This window comes from Chelonia mydas, chromosome 10 (assembly GCF_015237465.2).
Source record: "Chelonia mydas isolate rCheMyd1 chromosome 10, rCheMyd1.pri.v2, whole genome shotgun sequence".
NCBI lineage: Eukaryota > Metazoa > Chordata > Testudines > Cheloniidae > Chelonia > Chelonia mydas.
The window spans coordinates 42,971,942-42,992,926 of NC_051250.2; the positions used below are offsets into that span (position 1 = coordinate 42,971,942).

Here is a 20,985-nt window from a genome sequence, read left to right on the forward strand (position 1 = left end):
TGGGCCCAGCTGTGTGATCCAGAGACATGGCCAGCACCTTTCCACCTTTGCTGCTGCTCTTCAATTCTGCTTCAATTGTCACATAGAGCTTAAAAAGCCACCAAAAATATATTGCTCAGTGTATGTCCTGAAGAGTTTAATTTTCTTGATTAATTGCCCATCACATTGACCAATATTGTCTCATTGCATCCCTGTACTTCCCCGTGTCTCTGTAGCCAGCTCTTATCTCTAGTATGGGCTTGTCTACACATACAGCCACTGTAGCGCTTCGTGAAGACACTGCTTAGATTGCTCTGCCCTGAGGAGTTTACAATGTAGCTATAACAACATAAGTTTGCAGTGTAGACCAAGCTTACAACTGTCAGCTCTTTAAGGCAGGGCCCGTCTTTTTGTTCTGTGTTTGCACAGCGCCCAGCACGATGGGGTTCTGGTCTGTGTCTCCTCGGCACTATGGAAATACAAATAATAAATAATATTCATTAATAATGGAGGAAGGTAAAGTGTTGGGTCAAACATTTGCTTCCTGGTTGGCTTGGTGCCTAAATTGTTTCAACACGCGAATGTTCAGACAGTCCTCTTCTGTATGAACTAAATATTATGGGGAACTGGCTAGTGTAAGTGTGCACCATTGCTCTCTACTGGCTGAAATTGGAACTGCCCCACTATGTCATAGACCCTGTACCTCTCACAGCAATTCTTCTTTAGCTCTAGTGGCAGGGCCCCAGGCTTCTGGAGCAGGAGGATCTGGGGTGGGTCCCATTCAGGGGTAGACAGGGAAGCTGAATCTCTGTTTACAGGATGTTTCTTGATGTCTGTGTATCAGTCAGGTCACCAGGTAGCTTTTCTGACCACCTGACTGTCTTTTTAATTTCTAGACACCAAATAAATACAACTCGCAGTACCACAAGCTGTTCAAGGACATTCCCACAGAGGAGAGTGTCTTGAAAGGTGAGTGGTGGAAACAGTCTTGAGGGAGTAAAGAGAGACCCAGGCCTCTGTACAGAACCTCGGTGCTGCACTGGTGTCAGACCAGCGGCCCTCCCTGTTCCACCAATGGCCAGACAGTGGCTGAGACCAGAGGCTGAGGAAGGCGACAAATGCAGAACCCCACGGGGTCCCCATATACTATAGTGGATTAACACACAAGCTTTTGCATGCTGGAGACCACAGTCTTCGAGTCCCGGCTGGAGGTCAGGGGCCAAGGAGTTTGATCGTCGTAGCCTAGGCTCTGTTGGGAGTTTGTCAACCTCGTGCCACGCACTTTAATTGTGAGGGACAGTGCTTAGCACAGTGGGATTGGTTCCTTGCTTTTATGAACATCAGATATCCCCGGAAAGGGGGAGAAAATCTCTGTCTGGATGCCCAGGCCACTGTAGCTAGCAGCCTCTCAGGGCAGGTGACTGGCAACGTGCTGGAGTCCCCAGGCATGGCATCAGCACAGGGCTCTGTGGGTTTTGCTGTGGGGCTGGATCCGAGGTCTGTGGGTTCCTCTCCCCTCCCCATGCTACCTCTGTGTGTGTGTGTGTGTGTGTGTGTGTTACAGTCTGCTCCTGTGCGCTCCAGAGAGACATCCTCATCCAGGGGCGGCTCTACATCTCCCCCAACTGGCTCTGCTTCTATGCAAAACTCTTCGGGAAGGACATCAAGGTAACGCAGTGCAGTTGCTCTCCACCACACTTCGCTTTGGGAAGAGGCCTGACGTCTGATCCCAAAACACCAGCGCCAGCATACGGCGGTGATCTCCCTTCCCCGTCACTGCCTAGCACTGACCTCTGTCCCATGTGGGCCTAATGAACCCTTATCTCAGTCTGTCACATACGCCAGTAGCGCTGACTCATAGAGAGATTTTATTGCTCTTAGAATTTATTGCTCTTAGACAGGAGCCCTTGCACCATTCCTTTCCCCCGGCCCAGGTTCTATCTTAGCAGGATACAATGCGACTCCTAGCGCCCAGTGAAGGGTTACTTTGACAGATGTTCTCCTAAGTGATGCATTTTCCCTTCAGCCCTAAGCCGTTAAATAATGCTGTAGGGCCAAAATCAGCCCTCCATAAGCAGGGGCGGGGGATTTTCATGCACTGCTGGGGGAGCCATCTACGTATCTAGTAACCTCCGAGTCGTCTTAATAGAAATATTGTTTATTTGTGTTGCTTTTTTAATTCCACACTGCAATTATGTGTAGAGGCTCAAACTGTCAGTGCCTCAAGATCAAAGGCTCCTAGAGGATTCTGAAACAGATCTGAATCTTCCTTTCAACTCTCTGCTTGAGTTGTAATTTGACATTTTCCTATTAATGCTGTAGCTGACGGGTAGCTTTTTTGTGTGTGGGATTTATGTTCTGTTTTTTTAAGAACTGACTTCCTTTAAAACCAGTGCTGAGCCGCTGAATTATTTATACCAGCGGATAGTCCTATTTAAACAGATCTCTGATAGAAGGAATGCAAGTCAGCTCCCAAAGTTGAGCATGTTTCAGTGAAGTTATTCTGCTATGAAACCACATCCTGGTTTATTTTTAACTGTGCCCTTGAGTGCAAGGACTCTTATCTAGGTCCCTAGACAAAGATCTGCTCTGTAGGTATTGGACATTGGCCTCTTTTTGTGTTCATTATATTGAAAATGTATAAACTAAAAACCTTTTCAAACCAAGGTTAATACACAGAGTGTGGTGATCCTGCTCGGTAAATATAAAGATGTCCCCAGCCAATGATTGCTACCCAGGTTACTATCATGTACAGGATGCAATTAGACATCCGTGTAATGGAGATTGGATCACCGTATTTCTAAAGAAATTCCACACAGAACTATGTTAAAAACCCATCACTAAGGTTGCAAAGTCAAGCATTCAGAAGTTAGGAAATGCGAGAACTAAGGTTGCCCATCACACACTGTTGTTTTCCCACAGCACCCATATCATTCAGTGCACTGGGTGCACAGAGCTCCGTTAACAGGCAGCTGTTTCGTATTATGTTTAATCGTCATTGGCCAGTGTGGGTATTGGCAGTCTACACTGAGGGGGTGGGGAAATACCCACGGCACCAAGTTTCAGAGCCTGTATCAGCTGACTCAGGCTTGTGGGCTGCGGGGCTGTAAAATTGTAGTGTAGACGTTCAGGCTGGAGCCTCACCTCTGACACCCTGCTCCTCTTGCAGGTCTTTTATTGCAGCATAAACATACCCTGCATGACCCCATGCCTTACTGACTGCATAGTCTCCAGTTCCTGCATGGAACACAGAACTGCCAGCTCCCTCGTGGGCTTTTCTGTGGTGCTCGCTCCTCACTGTTGGATCCCCACCTATAGTACGTGTGCGTTTACCTGGTGTTTGTTTTACATTTCAGGTGGTTATCCCGGTGGTCTCGGTTCAATTGATAAAAAAGCACAAAACGGCCCGGCTGCTGCCCAATGGGCTGGCTATCACCACCAATGCCAGCAGAAAGGTAACTGATTGGGGGTCTTATTTCTACTCAGCTGCTGTGCTGTGGTCTGATGTGTGAGTCTAATCCGACAGAAGGCCCCCAGGTGCTCCCCTGCATCTCACAGCTACCATTGTGATGTGACGGAGCATGAATGCTCTGCCCCACTCAGCCTCTGGGTAGCTGCTCTGTGTCACGTTGCTGAGATGACTGGCAACTCGTCTAGTATTCTAACCCCAAATGTACATAGCATCTCTCATTCCAGACCATCCCCAAATGCTTAGCAAACATGGGCCCAATTGTGCATTTCATACTTAAGGGAAAACGCCCATTAAAGGCAATGAGCATTGGTGTGAGTAAGGTATGAAGGATGGGGCTTAATTGGTGCAGCCACTTCTGTGGTGGGGCATGGCAGCTGTTTAACTGCTTACAAAAACAATGAGGAGGCTTATGCCCAAATAAATCTGTTAGTCTTTAAGGTGCCATTGGACTCCTCGTTGTTTTTGTGGATACAGACTAACGGAGTTACCTCTCTGATACTTGGCACCATAACTGCTTACAGTAACACTACACAATTTAGGCCAGGAAATGAAGAGGAGATTCGCATCCCCAACTGGAACCACAGGGGATGTGTGCGGAGGCAGAATGTCATTCGCGTACTGGAATTTGGCTAGGGCCTGAGGGAAGACACTACAGCTGGGAGAATCTTTGCTTTCAGTTCACCCCCCCTCTCCCCTGCCTGTGAACTATGTGTTGTTGTTGAGACGAACACAAAGTGAAACCCAACTGAACCTGGTTACCTTCCTCTTGGCTTCCAGGCAACCCCATTAGCCCAACACCCAAGAGAAACGGGGGGACTTATCCAGGTTTGTGCCCAGCGTCTTGTGTTATGTGAGTTTTGTTCAGATCTAGCTAATGCTCCTTCTGCAAAGGATCCCATGGAATATTAAAGAGCGCAGATGATGAGGCCCTTGGTACGATGTCTCCTCTCAGCTGGCCCCTTGGCAGCCATGGCCCCATGCTGGGATTTTGGAACACTGCTGAACTGAAGGGACAAGCACCATGTCCTAGGCCCCAGCCCTGCTTTAGCCAGCTCTTCGCCACGGCTTCCAAAGGCCCAAACCAGCACAACTTGAGAGCAGAGTTGTGCAAATAATTGATCTTCCAGTCCGGTGGCTGAATCGAAACAGTTAACAATGCTGGGGGTTGAACAGAACATTTTGCTTTCAAGTTTATCCTTTTCAAAATCAAACTGAAGTAAAATTCAAACCAAGCAATTGTTTTGAATTGAAAAATTGAAACCTTTCGATGTTTTTAAATTTGATTTTGGGGTGGGGGTCTGGAAAGGATGGTGGAGAGCCATTGAACCAGGGGGATTCTTCTGCAGAACTGTTGAATCTGAACATTTAAAAAAAACTCTGTGTGCCAGCCCCTCTAGTTGTGAATCCTTTCACACTATCAAGTCTCTGCGTATTAGTCTTCTGAACTCGGCATCCTGAAATAAGAACATCAAGAGGCATGTGACCTTCCCGCATGCTCAGCCAGTTCATCTGAACTTGTGAGCAGAATACTCTAATGCTTCTGCTTAAATCTAGCAACTTCTCTTCTGAATGACCGGTCAGATATAGCCTGTAGATGCTCTTGTCCTGGACATGGTATCCCATAGGGAATGGCAGCTGGAAGAGAATGGGAGGCTGAGACTTAAAAACCTGGTTTGTAATGTTAATGTGCTTCAAAAAATGAAATCCCCACTTAATCAGCAAACAAGTCGCTGTTTGCGCAAGGGATGCGGAGTGCAGAGGAGGACACATCTATAATAGAACAGACACTTTGAAGTGAGCGTTAGCTTCATCTGTAGCAAAACTCAGCAGCTTGAAGGAACTTCTGGAGACAGCCAGCCTTCTGTACACCCCTCCTCCTGGCACTAAAATGTGAGAGCAAAGCTAAGCAGCATGGAAAACAGCCTCTTGTTGGGAAATCCCAGCTTGGCAGTGACATCTTTAACAGTGGGAGATAAAAGACTTTAAGCTGGGCTCTCTGGGGGAAAATGGTATTGTCACTTACTTATTTTCCCACTGATTATGTGCATGCACCAGACACTTTTCCCCATCCATGCTCTGTTCTGCTGGGCAGTCGAGCAAACTTCGCAAGAACCCTGCTTTCTAAAAAGGTCATGTAAATTTCCGTGCGCTGCTCTCTCACAGAAACAGGGCTCCTCACTTGGAGGGTAACCATGCAGAATACAAGTGGGTGGCCAGCGATGTGTCCTGCTGTTGATGGTAGGAAATGGTGGAGTAGATGGAACTCTTCCTATGGAGGCTTCAGTACTGCTAATGGCCCACACAACGCTGGGGCCTTGCGATGCTGGAGCCTCTGCCTTTGGGGAAAAATTTAACACCAAAACTCTGACTGTTCTGACCATAGGCGCCAACTCTGTGGGTGCTCCAGGGCTGGAGCACCCACGGAAAAAAATTAGCAGGTGCATAGCACCCACCGGCAGCCAGCTCCCCCCCTTACTCCCCATTCCCACCCGCCTGCAGCCCCCGCTGATCAACTCCTCCCCCTCTCTCCCAATGCCTCCTGTACACCACAGAACAGCTGTTCAGCTGCATGCAGGAGGCGCTGGGAAGGAGAGGGAGGAGTGGGGATGAGGCGTGCTCAATGAAAAGGGCAGAACAGGGCGAGGGTGGAGTGATGGTGGGAAGAGGCAGAGCAGGGGAAGGGCCTTGGGGAAGAGGTGGATGGGGTCGCGGATGGGGGTAGAGCAGGGACGGGAAGAAGCGAGGCAAGAGTGGGGGTTTGGGAGAAGGGGTGGAGTGGGGGGTGGGGTCTGGGGCTGAGCGGGGTTTGAGCACCTACAGGGAAAATTAGAAGCCCGCACTTGTGGTTCCAACTAATTAATTATCTCACTTTTCTCCTTGAGTTAGAGACCAGCCCCAGCGTCCTGGCTGGAGTCCCAGCTCTTACCTGTCTAATGTCCTCCCTAGTTACAAGTGAAATAGTCATTCTTCATTTCCTTTCCTACATTATATTCAGTGCAATAAAGACAAATGCAAAGTACTCACTTAGGAAGGAACAATCAGTTGCACACATACAAAATGGGAAATGACTGCCTAGGAAGGAGTACTGTGGAAAGGAATCTGGAAGAAATAGCGGCTCTCAAGCTAAATATGAGTCAACAGTGTAACACTGGTGCAAAAAAAGCAAACATCACTCTGGGATGTGTTAGGAGTGTTGTAAACAAGACACAAGAAGTAATTCTTCTGTTCTACTCTGCACTGATCAGGCCTCAACTGGACTATTGTGTCCAGTTCTGGGCACCACATTTCAGGAAAGATGTGGGTAAATTGGAGACAGTCCAGAGAAGAGAAACAAAAATGATTAAAGGTCTAGAAAACATGACCTGTGAGGGAAGATTGAAAAAATTGGGTTTGTTTAGTCTGGAAAAGAGAAGACTGAGGGGGACACAATAACGGTTTTCAAGCACATAAAAGGTTGTTACAAGATGATGGAGAAAAATTGTTCTTCTTAACCTCTGAGGATAGGACAAGAAGCAATGGGCTTAAATCACAGCAAGGAAAAACTCCCTAACTGTCAGGGTGGTTAAGCACTGGAATAAATTGCTTAGGGAAGTTGTGGAATCTCCATCATTGGTGATTCTTAAGAGCAGGTTAGACAAACACCTGTCATGGATGGTCTAGATAATACTTAGTCCTGCCATGAGTGCAGGGGACTGAATTAAAAGACCTCTCGAGGTCCCTTCCAGTCCAAATTCTATGATTAGTGAGTACTAGTGCTGATAATCCAATATACCACCCCAGAGGTGGCTGCATTTTAGTGCTGGCTGAAGACACGCTCTCTAGAATCCATTAGAGTTGAGCACTTGCTGAAAGCCACTCTACAGTACATAGAAGCAAAGTCCTATTGGTCTTAAACCTTAAATTTGCTTTGTTAGTGACCTGAAAGGTGGGTTTTTCAAGGTACCCACTGTTGGCCTAATTGCTCCCACTGAAGTCGGTGACAGAACTGCCACTGGTGTGAGTGGGAGGAGAGTTTTGTCTCCCCTCTGGGAGCGGAATGTCGCCGGTCCTGGTGTTCCTGCACAGAACCATAATGCCATTGCGGGTGGCTTTTCTGTTTGCAAAACGAGCTGTTCCCATGTCCATCAGCATGACGCTGTGCTGAGTCTGCCACACGACAGGCTGCAGCACCGGCTCTTTGTAACCTGCTCCTGTGCATCTCAACAGAGCGCTTAGCGTGGTGGTGAGCATTTAAATGCTCACACTGTGAAACAGGAACCAGAACTCCAATGTGCTCTTGGCTCTAACTCTGAGCATCCCAGCAGAGAGAGGAGCCTGTGTCTCCGGGCCGATGTCATGTGTTGAACGGGGATAGCCTCTCACTGCTGCTTCTCTCTCTGTTTGTTTTCAGTACATCTTTGTGTCCTTGATCTCTCGAGACAGCGTGTACGATGTGCTGAGGAGAGTCTGCACACACCTACAGGTACCCTTCTAGTTCATCACAAACCCAGTAGCTCCTGCCAGCTGGTTGGAGGGAGGCTGAGGTGCGCGCCCTGAAAGCACTGTGCTTGGATGGTGGCAGCACTGTATCCGTTGCTCACATGCATTGTGTGACGTGTCCCCTCTCTGGGATGGTGGAAGGTTCTGCATTTTCCCCGTGTGTCCCCTGGGAACAGCTGTCCTGGACGCTGCTGCAGAGCGGACTCTGGAGGGTTTGCCTGACGGATCAAACAAAGTTGCATGGCTTTGTTTGTTCACCGGTCTGCGACTCCCCCGCCCAGTGGCGCAGATGCAGGCAGGGTGATCTGGACATCCACCGCCGGCGATGGAGGAGCAGCTCGAGTGGGCACGGGAGCAAGAGCATCTTCCCCTGTGACTTTGTGCGACCAGCTTCAAATGTCTGTTACTAATGGTCCCTGGATTAGTGATGAGAGAGGAGCATTGGGTCTGTCCCTGCATGATAGGAACCAACGGATGCCCCCAACAGAACCATAGGGCTTAGATGCGTTGATAGTGCTGGAGGAGCTGTCTCAAATGCTGGACAGTGGGAGCAGAGGGGATACCATAGTCCCCATTGGGGAGCATCATGTGCCAGCATCCGTGGCTGAGAGACTCCCCAGGGACAGGCCCTAAGGGAGGGACATGGGGGAGGCTGATCTACTGCCCTCTGCTGGCAAATGGCAGTACTGCCAAAGACAGGCATTCAGAAATCAGGACCATAATAAATCCATGAGATTATCTTCACCTGGAAAGGCTTCCAGGACATCGGTCCCACGGCACAGGCCCCAGTGCCAGGCAGGCACTGCCCTCCCTGAATGGGGGGGGAGCTGGCAGCACCCCTTTTCTGCAACCGTGCCTTGGAGCAAGTGATCGTATCAAGCTGGGTCTATGCCTAGCTATCAGTCAGCTCCTTGAACCTCCCCAACATTCTCCAGAATGGTCGTGTGGCTCCGACTATGCCTAGATACGGCCTGGGGTGAGACAGCATGTTCCTGGCTGCTGAGGTTAGTTTCCTCTAGGTGGAATCTTCCATTAGATCAACCAGCCCTCCCCAGCTACCTTAATTTAGATAGGCCCCATGCAGGGAATGCTAGTACCTCAATGTTTCCATTCATAATAAATGAGTCCAGGCCATTGGGGATAAACCTGCTGTTCAGATTCTCGTTCACAGTTCGGGGAGCAGAACGGCTGAGCTGTTCTTGCCCTTAACACAGACAAATCCCCTCTCCTATTAAGCCAGTACCTACATAGACGGCTGCTGCGTAAAGCTCTGTCTGAGTGCTGTGCGTTCTGCCGCAGTGCAGAGCTCACCAAATGTTTCATTCTCTGGCAGTCACTGAAGTGACTCCCCTGGAGAGTGGGATGATGTCTGAGCCAGATCATAGCCGTGGGCAGGATGTTCCAATAAGGTTTTCCATCTGTCGCCCTCAAATAAACGAATACAGGAAACGTGACTTAACTCGGCCTCGCCACGTCTGTGAGGTCGGTCAGCAATATCGTATGGAGGAGGAAGCTGAGGTGTGGCAAGCTTAAGAGACTTGCCCAAGGGTCATATGGGAATCTGTGGCAGCTGGGAATAGAAGCATCAGGCAGTCAGTCCTGCACTTCAGCAACAAGACCACCCTCCTTGGATCTAACACTGACATGAGCTTGGGCAAGTGACTGCACTTCTCTGTGCCCGGTTCACCATCTGTAAAATAGGGATCATGCATAGGGTGGGGTGAGAATTTATTAAAGTGCTTTGAAGATGGAAAGTTGTGTATGCTTAATATAAGGAAATACATGTGTCCAGGTAATTTGCCTCCTACCTCTGTGTGCGTGTGTGTGTGCGCGCGCGCGCCTGCATGCACACACACAGTAGTGCAGTGTTGCTACTGGACTTATCAGTGGGAGTTAAATCACATATCCTAACTTGTGCTGTTAAACTGCCCATGGTTCTATACAGTGGTGGTGTAGCCGTGTTGGTCCCAGCATATTAGACAGACAAGGTGATACCTTTTATTGCTATCATGCTGAGAGACGCAGCCTTTGGAGTAGACCGGAGGAAGAGCTCAAAAGCTTGTCTCTCTCACCAACAGCAGGTGGTCCAGTACACCCACCTTGTGTCTCTCTCACGTCATACACTGCATTTTATAAAGCACCCATTTGACTTTCTTAACTTTAAACCATACTCACTTCTGGGGTTGGGTTTTAATTTTTTTTTTATTCTTCTTTGGCGGGGGAGAGGGGGGATAGATTCAAACCCAACCTGGATGAACATTATGGATGCTCCATTTGCTTGAGCTGTCCAAGCCATCCTCTAACTTGTACACCTTGCCTTCACCGTCCCTAATTCAGTTTACACCTGGAGGTGAAGATGGTCTTTGTCAAGTGGCAGCACACATTGTGGAAAATCCACCTGGCAGCTAATGTCATAACATTGGGATTGATCCTGTTTCCATTGTCTTCTCCGGGAGCAGAATCGGGCCCGTGATACATAATTCACGTCGCACCCCTAGAGAGCCTGAATTTCTGCTGCCGCCAGTTACAGCAGTTTCTGGGTCACTGATAAATTAGGCTGAATCCAAGGGAATTTCTTTGCTCTAATGGTGTGCATGTGCATTATTTATAACCTCAGCATAAGAACACTGGCTCTGCCAGGATTTGTGTTCTTACAGTCTCTTTACAGGGCTTTTAAATTTTGGAATAAAAACCCTGGTACAAATTAGATCCTAGGGGAAATTTAAAAAAAAAAGTCTGAGGGGAAGAAATCCATCAGTCCTTAACCTGGTGATGAGGATAAACAGCCTCCAAAGAACCACCTTATTTTTGATGTCTTTATTCTGAGCCATCTGGGTGTGTAGTCTAATTCAGAGGTACGCTTAATCCAGAAAAGTGCCTCTGGCATGTAACAGGCTGTAAGGAGCTAGCATCGTCCATGGACTTGCAGAGTTCTTCTGCTGATTCATCCTGACAGCCAAATTAGATGAAACCCAGTAACTCTGCCTCAGGAGTTTTTGCTTCCCCCCCAGTCAGTGTTACCTGTTTTACAGGGAGGAGAAACTGAGGCACAGAGAGGGGAAATGACTTACCCAAAACCTGGTCATGAATCTGGCTCGCTGGGACTCAAAGCTGGGAGCTCCTAACATCCTCCCCAAGCCCAGACTGTTGCCAAAGTGTCTTTACATTATGTTGGTTTTGTTCAGTCTTGGAAACGAGAACAAACATTTGCATGCTGCTGACTCCTCATTCACCTCTTCTCCAGCCCAGTCTAGCCTGAGCACTCTGTCTCCATTGGAATAACCCACTGGCAGAAACCCTTCTCCAGAAGTCACATCTACAGGAGCTGCAACCCCTAAGGGTTTGCACGTGGCAAGTTTGTCTGCAGGCAATGTTCTTAACAGGCTCGCCAGCAGCTTTGGAACCCAGAGTTACTATAACTTTCTGCTGGGGGAGAGAGGGGCAGAGGAGTGTCCTAGTCAGGATGCTCCATTCAGTGCCTTCCAGCAGAGAAGTGGAGATCCCCTGGTGATGGGTCGGTAACATCTGCTCCTCCCTCTCTTCCAGGTTTCAAGTAAGAAGAGTTTGAGTTTGAAAGAATTCACAGACGAACCTGATTCTGTATCCCTGGTAAGAGCCATATTTGCAAACAAGGGATCAATAACAACAATAGAATATCACAGAATGCCCCTGGTAAAATGCCTCTGCAGTGACCATACGAGCACTAATGCTGCAGGCTGTGAAGCATCTGTTTGGAGTGTTAGCAAGTTTAATAAAATCCCCATGCGCTGTGAACCTGCCAAAAGCAGCACTGGAGTGTGGTGAACACCAGCTCCTCTGCCTGCTTCCTCCCACAGCCAAAATCATGTTTAACGTTGGTTGTTAGGGAAGGTCACGGTTATGCTCCATTTTTTAGCATGGCCTGCAGGATCTTTTGACAGAATCCAGTGTGACTTGACAGAAATGGATATTAATGGTGTGAAGGGGATCATTTGGAAAACCTTGTGTTGATGCCTGAATTGAAGGCTTATGTTCAAGTGTCTAGTCCAGGTTAATAGACATAAAATCTGCTTTACATTCAAACAGCTTCTTCGTTGCTGGTTAGAGCTGAGATCTTCAAATTGAATAAAGCGGCCTGAGTCCTAAACACTCAGAACGTGCGGGGAACATGATTAAACGAGCAAAAATCCCAAGAGATTAAAAACTTCTTAAACTTTCTGTTCAACCATTTCACCAACGGATCAGACTCAAAGATCAGCTTTTATTTTTATTATTTGTATTTGCAGGGGAAATAACTCTACATGAAAATCCCAGCACACCAGAAAGCACAAAGATGTTGGCAGAAATGTTAAGTAGGGCTGGCTGGAAAATAAGAATTCCATTTTGTGACAAATTTTGTAGCTTCAAAATTTGACTTCATTCTGCATTGGAACAAAAACTGGAGCTTTTCAGATTTTTCCTGGAAATAATGAACGACAGAGAGCGCAAATGAGAGCCACCCCATAATACCCCATAGCCTGGTGGCAAGGGCACTCCCCTGGGATGTCAGTGCCCTGCCCACGATGCTATTGACTATTCTGGGGTGGTGGGTCTCTCTCTTTCACCTGGACCTGAAAAACCTTCCCAAAGAAAGTTTTTAGTTGCAACTGATCTTTTTCTGTGACATTTCCTTTCCACTAATTGGCATTTTCCAATGGAAAAAACGTGGTGTTAAAAAATTCCTGACCAGCTCTGCCTTTAGGGCAGGTAACTGTGCTGCCCCCAGAGTGAAATCCCTATGGCAGCTGCACGGCTTGAGACCTTACAAGCACTGTTGGAACGTCCCAGTTGTTGCTGGTTGAACAGCAAGTGTCTTGTGTAGGAAATTGTCAAAGATGTTTCCCGAGTTTTGAAATAAATCAGTCTGGTCAAGACACGTTTTCACTGAGATGTATCAAGTTTTCGATACAGACACCTCCTGAGCCGTGGTGAGGCAAGTCAGAGAATGATGGTGGTGGTGGCAGAGCACCCAGTAGTGTTCTAGGAAGACCAAAGGGCTTCCGATCTGTTTTACATTCGCGTGAGGTTGATTAACTGCTGGAAGGACCTGGGGCTAAGCGAGCTGAGGGCTACAGCAGTACAAGCACAAGTTACTCAGATAAGGTGTGTGCACCACTTGGTGGTTGTACAGGTGTTTGTTTTAATCAGAGAGAGACTGACATACACGAACAATGCTGTTGGTATGCAAGTCACTGCAGAGGAAATGAGTCTCCAGCAGGGGTTAACTGGGGCTAGGACAACAGCTTTTAAGAGTTGGATTTTTTGACCCCTGGACTTCTCTTGTAATGGCCTGATTCTGAAGCTCGTGACCGCATGGTAGCTGTCTGCCCCAGAGAAGCTGTGTTTCTGCTTCTCTGTGTTGTGCAAGGAGCGCTGAGATGCACCGGTCTCTCAGAAATCCTAGTTTTCTGCAGCTGCTGTCACACAAGGCTGCGTCGCTTTCAGAAACAGCAGCTTCCAAAGTAAAGCTCTCACAGCCTTCACAAAATGGAGACCTGTCTCTCTGTGTGCACTGCGGGGGAATGGCTGCCCCGTGGAAGAGAGCAGTCAGACAATCTCTGCAGACTGCTAAGGGGAAAGTATCCCATCTGCTCAGCCCAGGCTGGCTCCTTCCAAAGCCCTTCAGCTCCCCATCCTGCTGCGAAGTCTCTCTAGTGACCGGGAGAGTAAATGTCTGTCTATGCGCCAGCTGAGTGCTCTAGCCCCTGGGGTCCCCACCTTAATGGGATCCTGTTGTAACAATGGGATGACTCTTCTCTCCTGGGGCCTTTTTTTAAAAAGCCTTGTCCCACAGTGAGGGCTCTGTGCCCTGAAATGAGAAAACCCAGAGCCTTGGCTACTGTGATTCGTGGGCCCAAGCTGGCTCAGCTGTGTCTGCTTCATCCACTCAGAGCAGGATCCACGTACGTTTCCTTTCCGTGCCTGCCCCTGTAGACGTAGCAAAGGGGACGTGCCCTCTCACTGCTGGCTGTTTCAGTGTCAGGGAAGCCCTGGCGTGCTTGTCAGTGGCTCAAAATCCATTCTGAAAGCTGTTCCGGCATTGGGGTAGGTTTTCTCACCTGGATCTCAGGGAGGCAGCTCATTGAGGTGATCTAGCCAGTGTCTCTGTCCATGTGAGCAGACATTGCCCTAGTCTGTTACTGTTTCTGCTCACCTCTCCTTATGTTACATGGCCTGTCATGTGGTCTCATGCCACGCTGCAGAGGCCCTTTCAGTGATTAATAATCCTTTTGCAGCTCTTGTATTGGTTTTACAACTGTGTTGATAATCATCTTTTATCGCGGCCAGTTATTTTCTACTTTGCCAAGCAACTGGTTATTATCTGTTAGCCATTTCCCTAATGCACCATAAAGTGCTCAGAGTTTCCAGGAGTCAGGCCTCCCATGAGGGACAGCTGTTCTGGTCTATAGATAATGTTAATGGTGAGTGTGAACAAGGCAAGATTATGGGTAATAGCATAGGAACTGCTGGTTAAAAGGTCCTGTTGTAGCTGAAGCCCTTAACAGCCCGAGTGAAGCTACCTGCCTCCAACAAGGATCTGTAAGACCAATTGCACGCTTAGTATTTGCAATGCACCTTCTTGTGTGCCACAGAGATGCTTTGCTCCCCGGGCTGGAATTCCCAGAGCACAAATCCCTCCTTGTTTTCTAGCCTGGGATTTGAAGTAGAGCAGCACATCCAGCAGAGCTTCCAGGGAGGCTGGGGGTTAAGGCGCCAACTTGAAGAAGCTGGCAGCATCTTACCTGAGACCATATTCTATGTTATGCTTTAGGGACAGCATATTTAGGGACAGCATATGTATTGTTAGCAGCTGGCCGGAAGTTCAGGTCATGTAGTCCTGCTGAGCATGAGGAATCCATCCTGACAGCTTTCTCCGCAACCCATTGTGGACATGGTTTCTGGGAATCACTCTGCTCATGTGTGAGTGCTTTGCACCAAGATGCCCCTCGTGTAGATCCTTCGAGTGGGGCTTTTGCTCCCTGGCCTAACGGACCAGCTGCCTCCTGCCATGGGGCAGGAAGGAAGGACTAACAGGAGCCGTGCTGGACTCTGCAGGGAGCACATCCAATCTCCAGGGCAGAGAGAAGCCCGGAGGCAGAGGACGATGAATCGGTGGGGTAGGAAGAGGAGTCTCCAGAGAAGACCCCTCGTTTGAAGACAATGACTTGATTCATCCTCCTAGAAAACACACCAGTGCAGGGGTTGGTTGGCTTATTGGAAGCTGACCAGTGACCTGGCCAGTTCAGGAGGAGGTGGAGGAAAGGACAAGCTATCCCATGAGTCCCTCTCCCTGCAGATCAGTCTGTAGCTCTAACTGCTTGGTGCAGTTGCTACTCCCACTCCTCACTACTGTGTCAAGGGGAAAGCAGCAGACCTCTTGTCTGAGGAGCTGTTGGCAGGGCTCTGAGCGTCCCTCTCACCTCTGGATCTCTGGCGCACGGAAGAGGCATTTGTAAAACCCTAGCCTGGGCTGACTTCACCCACACAGCTGCGCGAGCTCTGTATTCTCCAATCTCGGCACAGAAAGGGGAGCCAAGGGGGCTGGAAAACAAGGGAGCAGGGCTTGTGGTGTTTCCAGTTGGCTGCTGGGGTGAGGCACGGGGGGAGCTGGCTGACACAGGGCACACACCAGGACCCTGCCTCTACCCTCCAGGTGCCCAGGGCAGTTGGATTTATGCTCAGCGCAGCTTGCTGTGGCTCAGCACACACATCCGCAGTGAGGCCTAGACACTGGCCCCTCCCCACAAACACTCGCGGGAGCTGATGACCAGGACGGGGAGAGCGGAGCCGAACAGCCTCGTGTCCAAATCCCATTGTGTGGCACCTCGGAGTGGCTGTCAACCGCTCCACGTCAGGACTGGACAGGGGCCAGTTTATTCCTAGCAAGGAGCGGCTGTGTGAACTCCCCATCTCCCAGCCAGCACACACCAGAGCAAGGGCCCAATCCTGCCAGTGCTTCACCCACCACCCGCCCACTGGGGCCCCTACGTGGTTCAGCACAGAGATGGCTCTTCGCCTCTCCCAGCCACTGCATGGAGCTCCTCAAACCCAAAGGGGATGCAGAGCAGACTTCCCAAGGAGGAAGGGCTGCCCTCCACACCTGAGAGCTGCCAACTGGAAACAACGCAAGACCAGCATAGTTTCTCTTGTTTTCCAGCAGTGTGAGATTTGAATCTCCTCTTAAATTTCCACTTCCAGAATTAAGGAAGCAAAAGCAGTATTTTTAACTTGGCTAGTGAGCATGAGAACTGGGAAGTGTTTTAGTCAGGTCCCCTCTATAGCCCCCAAATAGCAGAAATCTGCGTGGGGTGAAGGGAGGCCCATCTCTCCAGATGCTGATAGGCTACTGCAGCTGTAGAATTAATGCAAGCAAACCAACCAGAAGGTACAGATCAGCAGCGCAGCCACTTAGCCAAAGAAAAACACGACACATTGGTCTGATCGCTGACCCTCTGCAGTACTTCTGGTTCTTGCTCACCATTCAACGCTGTACACTCAACCTGACGTCTCAGTACCTCAGCTCCCCAGAGAGGCCTCCATAGGCTCCAGCATAAGGCCGTGCATCCGCCAAGGAAGGATTCAAAGGCGCACACTCACTGCAGGCGACTGGCAGGCAAGATGCACAGCGTAGGGTTTGCAGTTGTGAAAAAGGGGGTGTGTGCTGATTTGATTGCTTGCACCTTGGTAGTGCAAGGCTGGGGTAACATCTGAAAGGGACAAAGCGTTTAAACCCCAGCAAGAAATCTGGCTCAGGCTCTAGCATTGTTTGACTAGGAAGAGTTTTATAGTGAGCTCCAGAAATAGGTTGTGCAATATATAATTTATCTGTCAAAATATTTATAAAACAACTGCCTCTGCCCAGGTCTGCTGGAGTGTAGCTAGGTTTGAAATCGCATAGGAGGGGGTGGTAGCAGTGCCATAAATTGTACATGCTGAAAGATTTTTAAATTCACTCTTTTGTTTATGCTTCGTGGAGGCTGTAGGGGAGATTTTTAATGCTGAGAGTTATTAACTGTTGGGCAACTTTACCAGGGATATGGCAGATTCTCCGTCACTTGGGAATCTTTTAAAGCAAGATTGGCCGTGTGCCTGAAAGATGAGCCCAGTAACTTGCGGCCGAGCTAGAGCGTGGCGGCCGTGGGGCTGAGCTGTGAGGGTTTGTGCCTCTTGTATCTGACCTGGTTATTGCCCTAGTAACTGCAGCGCTACCTGGAATGGTCCCAGTAGTGGCCTAGCCACCTCGTCCCCGAATAGCCGAGAGACAGAGCGGGTGAGGCAAGATTTTTTACTGGACCAGCTTCTCTTGGTGAGAGAGACAGAGCGGCTTTGAGCTACACAGAGCTCTTCGCACTGTTGTTTTAAAACCCTGTTTCTCTTATGCATTGCTGTGTCCCTGCTGTTAAGATGGAACAATGCTCGACGAGAACTCTCTGGTCCCTGCATTCAGCCCGTCACAGGGCGACGTGCAGGTGCCACGCCCAGTCAGACCTGCTGAGCGCTCAAGGCTGGGGGACAGGGCGCTGCAGTCCAAGACCCAGGCTGAGAGCGGGAAACGAGTGGGAGTCCACCCCAGGGAGGTGCAGGCACAAGGCTTGAGACTGCAGGGGTGCACTGGGAGAGAGTCGAGGGGGGTCAGAAGTGCTGCTAGCCAGGATGGAGTGTGCAACAAGGTATCCTAGGTCAGGTTCTCTGGCCTGTGTTGTGCAGCAGGTCAGACCCGCTGATCAGAATGGTCCCTTCCTTCCATTAAGATTAATGGAGATCTGTCTAAACCCTGAGGTTGCTCTGAAAATCTCACCCAGTATTTCCGCCATGGACCGGCTCTCTGAGCCCTGCCTGCTCTGGGAAGGACGCCCTCCTGCCCCCCACCATGGTGCTTTTCTATCCTGGCACGAATCCAGCTCCAACACTTGATAAAGAATCTGTATTGTGCTTCTAGTGTCTCTGAGGCTGCTAATCCAAGCAATGAGAATGTGACTGATAGTGGTAGCCCAAGCAGGCCCTTGAGGGGGCCTCGCAGCTGTGCAGAACAGGCTGGAGACAGCTGCCCAGCAGATACGTGCCTCACAGAGTGAGAACCCTGGGCTTAGATCCTCTCCTAGAAACTGCTTCCTGTGTTGGATGGTCTGTGCTGGAGGCCCAGGCTCTCTCGGATGCCTGCTGGCAGTGGGGGTGGCGGTGTGTGGTGCTAATGTTCAGTGTCTTCCACAGGAGGTGATCGTCCCAGAAGTGAAGTGGAGGAAGGTTTCCCCAGCATCTCTGTCCCTATCTCTCCCAGATGCAGACTACCAGTGCATCCACCGAGCGTCCATCAGCAGCCTCAGCACCAAGGAGAGCTCTTTTAATTCCGAGGAGCCCCTGGTATCAGGTGAGGGATGCTGGGGACAGAGGATTAGAGCTAGTAACCACCTCCGGCAGTGTATTTACATTCACTGCTGTGATTGGCCTTTGGGGATGTTTCTCTGGCCACTGTGCTCCTTTTGACTGTTTGTTTGGCTTATTGCACTGAAAACATTTTACAGATGGGGAAATAGAGGCACAAGAGCGATGTCATTTGGTTAGGGACACAACGAATACAGGTCAGCGCTGGGATTAAAACTCAGCATTCCTAGATCTCACAGCCCAATAGACCAAACCTCTGCCAGGTGCTGCATAACTGAGAATACATTCCTCTGGCTCCTGTGTAGCCCTGGTGCCCGTCTGTGGGTGGAGGACACGAAAACAGTGTCCAGGAGATGGGAGCACTGACCTCCAAGGAAGGAGAAAGTAGTATCTGCTGCCTCTTGTGTGAAGAAATGTCCCTTTGGGAATCCTGGCCATGTGATGGAGGAATATTCCCACTGGAGCTCTGGAGAGAGTGTATGCAAAGGGTGTGCTCAGGTCAGAGCGGTTTCGTTGGCTCTGTGGAACGTAACTCTCATTCACCAACGGCGAAGGTGCATGTGGGGCCGCTGTGCATTGCTCTGCAGCTGTATCCCCTGTGGAGCACTCAGGGAGAGGACCCCATGACCTGTCCCTAGATCAGGAGGCCTAGCCAAGACCACAACTGAAGTGGACTTCCAACAGAGCCGCCTCCTTGGGAGAGGAGATCCCTGTTTGAACACAACTCTTGCCCTGTACGTGTCTGAAGCAGAAAGAGCACAGAAAGCTGCCAGCAGGTTTCTTTGCAGAGTCCTCAGATCCAGCTCTGATGAGAGAAGAGAAATGCTGAGCCTGGGGCGTAATTAGCACGTCTAAGAGCTGAGCTCTGGTTGGATTGCCCTGTTGGAGACCTTGCTGTGGAAGCCGTGTTCCCCTTGACTGTGAGAGGGGTTTGGCCAACCCGTCCTGAAATGTGGGTCAGGAAATCTACAGAAGGTGCCCAGACAGCCTTGCTTTTGAAAGGGATGTTTCTCTCCTTGATGTGCATGTCTTCATGCTGTTACCTGCCATGAGTCTTAGCAGGATTTGCCCTTTGGGAAGGTACCTTCGTGCCTGAACCGGGCAGCAAAGGATTAAAGGCATTTACTTTGTAAGTATCATTTTCCTCTCGAAGGAGATAGATCAGTTGTGCTGGGCGTCCCTCAGGTGATGTGGTGAGTATCGAACAGGTTCTTAGTATAATGGAATTGAAGCAGAGAAACTCATTGAAAGGGTGGGGGATTAGAAATGCATTTCCCTAGGGACAGAGCTGTAGTGAATGATCAGGAGTGCAGGGTATATCAGGGCTTTGTAGCTGTTCGAGGCTGGTTCAGAGAATGGAATAGGGTCCTTAAGCTAGATTAACCATCAGTCTGTCAGTTTCGTTTAGGCGTCTCTTTGCTTTTGTTTCAGAAAGTGCAATAAACACAGAAGAGGAGGAATTGGAGGAGGAACCAAACTATGTAGCAGAGCTGAGACCGTCTGATTATCAGCTCTTGAAAATCTTCATTGTACTGTAAGCATGCAGTCAGCATACAGACAGCTACGTGGGAGCAGAGTGGGGAGCCAAGTGCACTGGCTGCCGATCTTTTTCCCTAGGGCTCACTGGTCCAGTCACACCCAAGTTAATAGCAACTGAAAGTCGTTACCATCTGACAGTCCTGTAGTGGCCTGTGAGAGATCATGTGGGCTCAGTCGAGTACCTAGACAAAGATCCACGTCGCAGTTGGCACCAGCAGCGGAGAAGGCCTGGGATTGAGCCACCTTCTTGGCAACACAGCCACGTTGGCAGTGGAGGGGGAGAGAATACCAGCGAGGAAGCTTCCTCCACTGTTAAAAAGGGATTGCAGGCAGTGGTGGATTAGCCAATGGGGCCCAGAAAAATGGGCACACCCCACTTCCCCCATCCGCCCGGCGCTCCTGCAAGGGAGCAAGGGAAGTCCCCATGCCCCAACCCCACTCCCTGGCAGGAGTGCCAGGAGCGGCAGGGGGGACTGCAGGTGGAAGGGGTGGGGAGAGGCCCCCACTTGCTCTGGCCCAGGGCCCCATAAAACCCTAGTTTGCCTCTGATTGCAGGCGTTCTGTTCCACACTGCACACGACCATATCCCTGTTCTTTGCTGCTCTCTATCATCCCCTACTGAAAAGCTCTGTAGCCCAACTCCTCTCAGGCCGGGTTCGGATGCAGATCCTCGCAGGAGTTCTCAAAGCTGCCGCCTTTGCTGCATCCGCGGAGCTCTGCTGCCCCCAGCACAGCTCCAGTGTGTTGCGCTGGAGGGTCAGGCTAGCATCAGTGCGGGATGGGAGTGGCAGCCTTAGCCAGCTCCGCTGATTGCAAAGAGGAGAGGAGTAAAGGTGGGGCGGGGGAGAGGAGAAAGCACGTGGTCAAAGGAATTCAGCAGAAGGTTGGAAGTAGCCCTGTGGCTGCAGAGCCTAGCGGGGATATTGAATACCTCACAGCTGGGCTAGCATGGCCTGTTTCAGGATTTATTATCTAAGCCACTCTGCAATCACACTAGGCTGAAACTTACGAGAGCAGGGTTGGCAACGTGGCTGCATTGTGAAAATGATTTAGATCCGTAGAAGGTGAGAGGCCCCCAAAACGCTCCTCTTATCCATGGGCTGCTCAGCTTGCGT

The 20,985-nt window shown here is 49.8% G+C and overlaps 1 protein-coding gene across 1 annotated transcript in view; it reads left to right on the plus strand.

Annotated features, from left to right (window-relative positions):
* Positions 1–20,985, plus strand: part of GRAMD2A (GRAM domain containing 2A) — a 79,011-nt gene that overhangs the window by 46,806 nt on the left and 11,220 nt on the right. Inside the window, exons 5-11 of the mRNA XM_043523382.1 lie at positions 876–948; positions 1,544–1,647; positions 3,336–3,434; positions 7,842–7,913; positions 11,477–11,539; positions 18,161–18,317; positions 19,763–19,865. Of these exons, the coding sequence (XP_043379317.1) occupies positions 876–948; positions 1,544–1,647; positions 3,336–3,434; positions 7,842–7,913; positions 11,477–11,539; positions 18,161–18,317; positions 19,763–19,865 (671 nt within the window). The remainder of the gene's footprint in view (positions 1–875; positions 949–1,543; positions 1,648–3,335; positions 3,435–7,841; positions 7,914–11,476; positions 11,540–18,160; positions 18,318–19,762; positions 19,866–20,985) is intronic.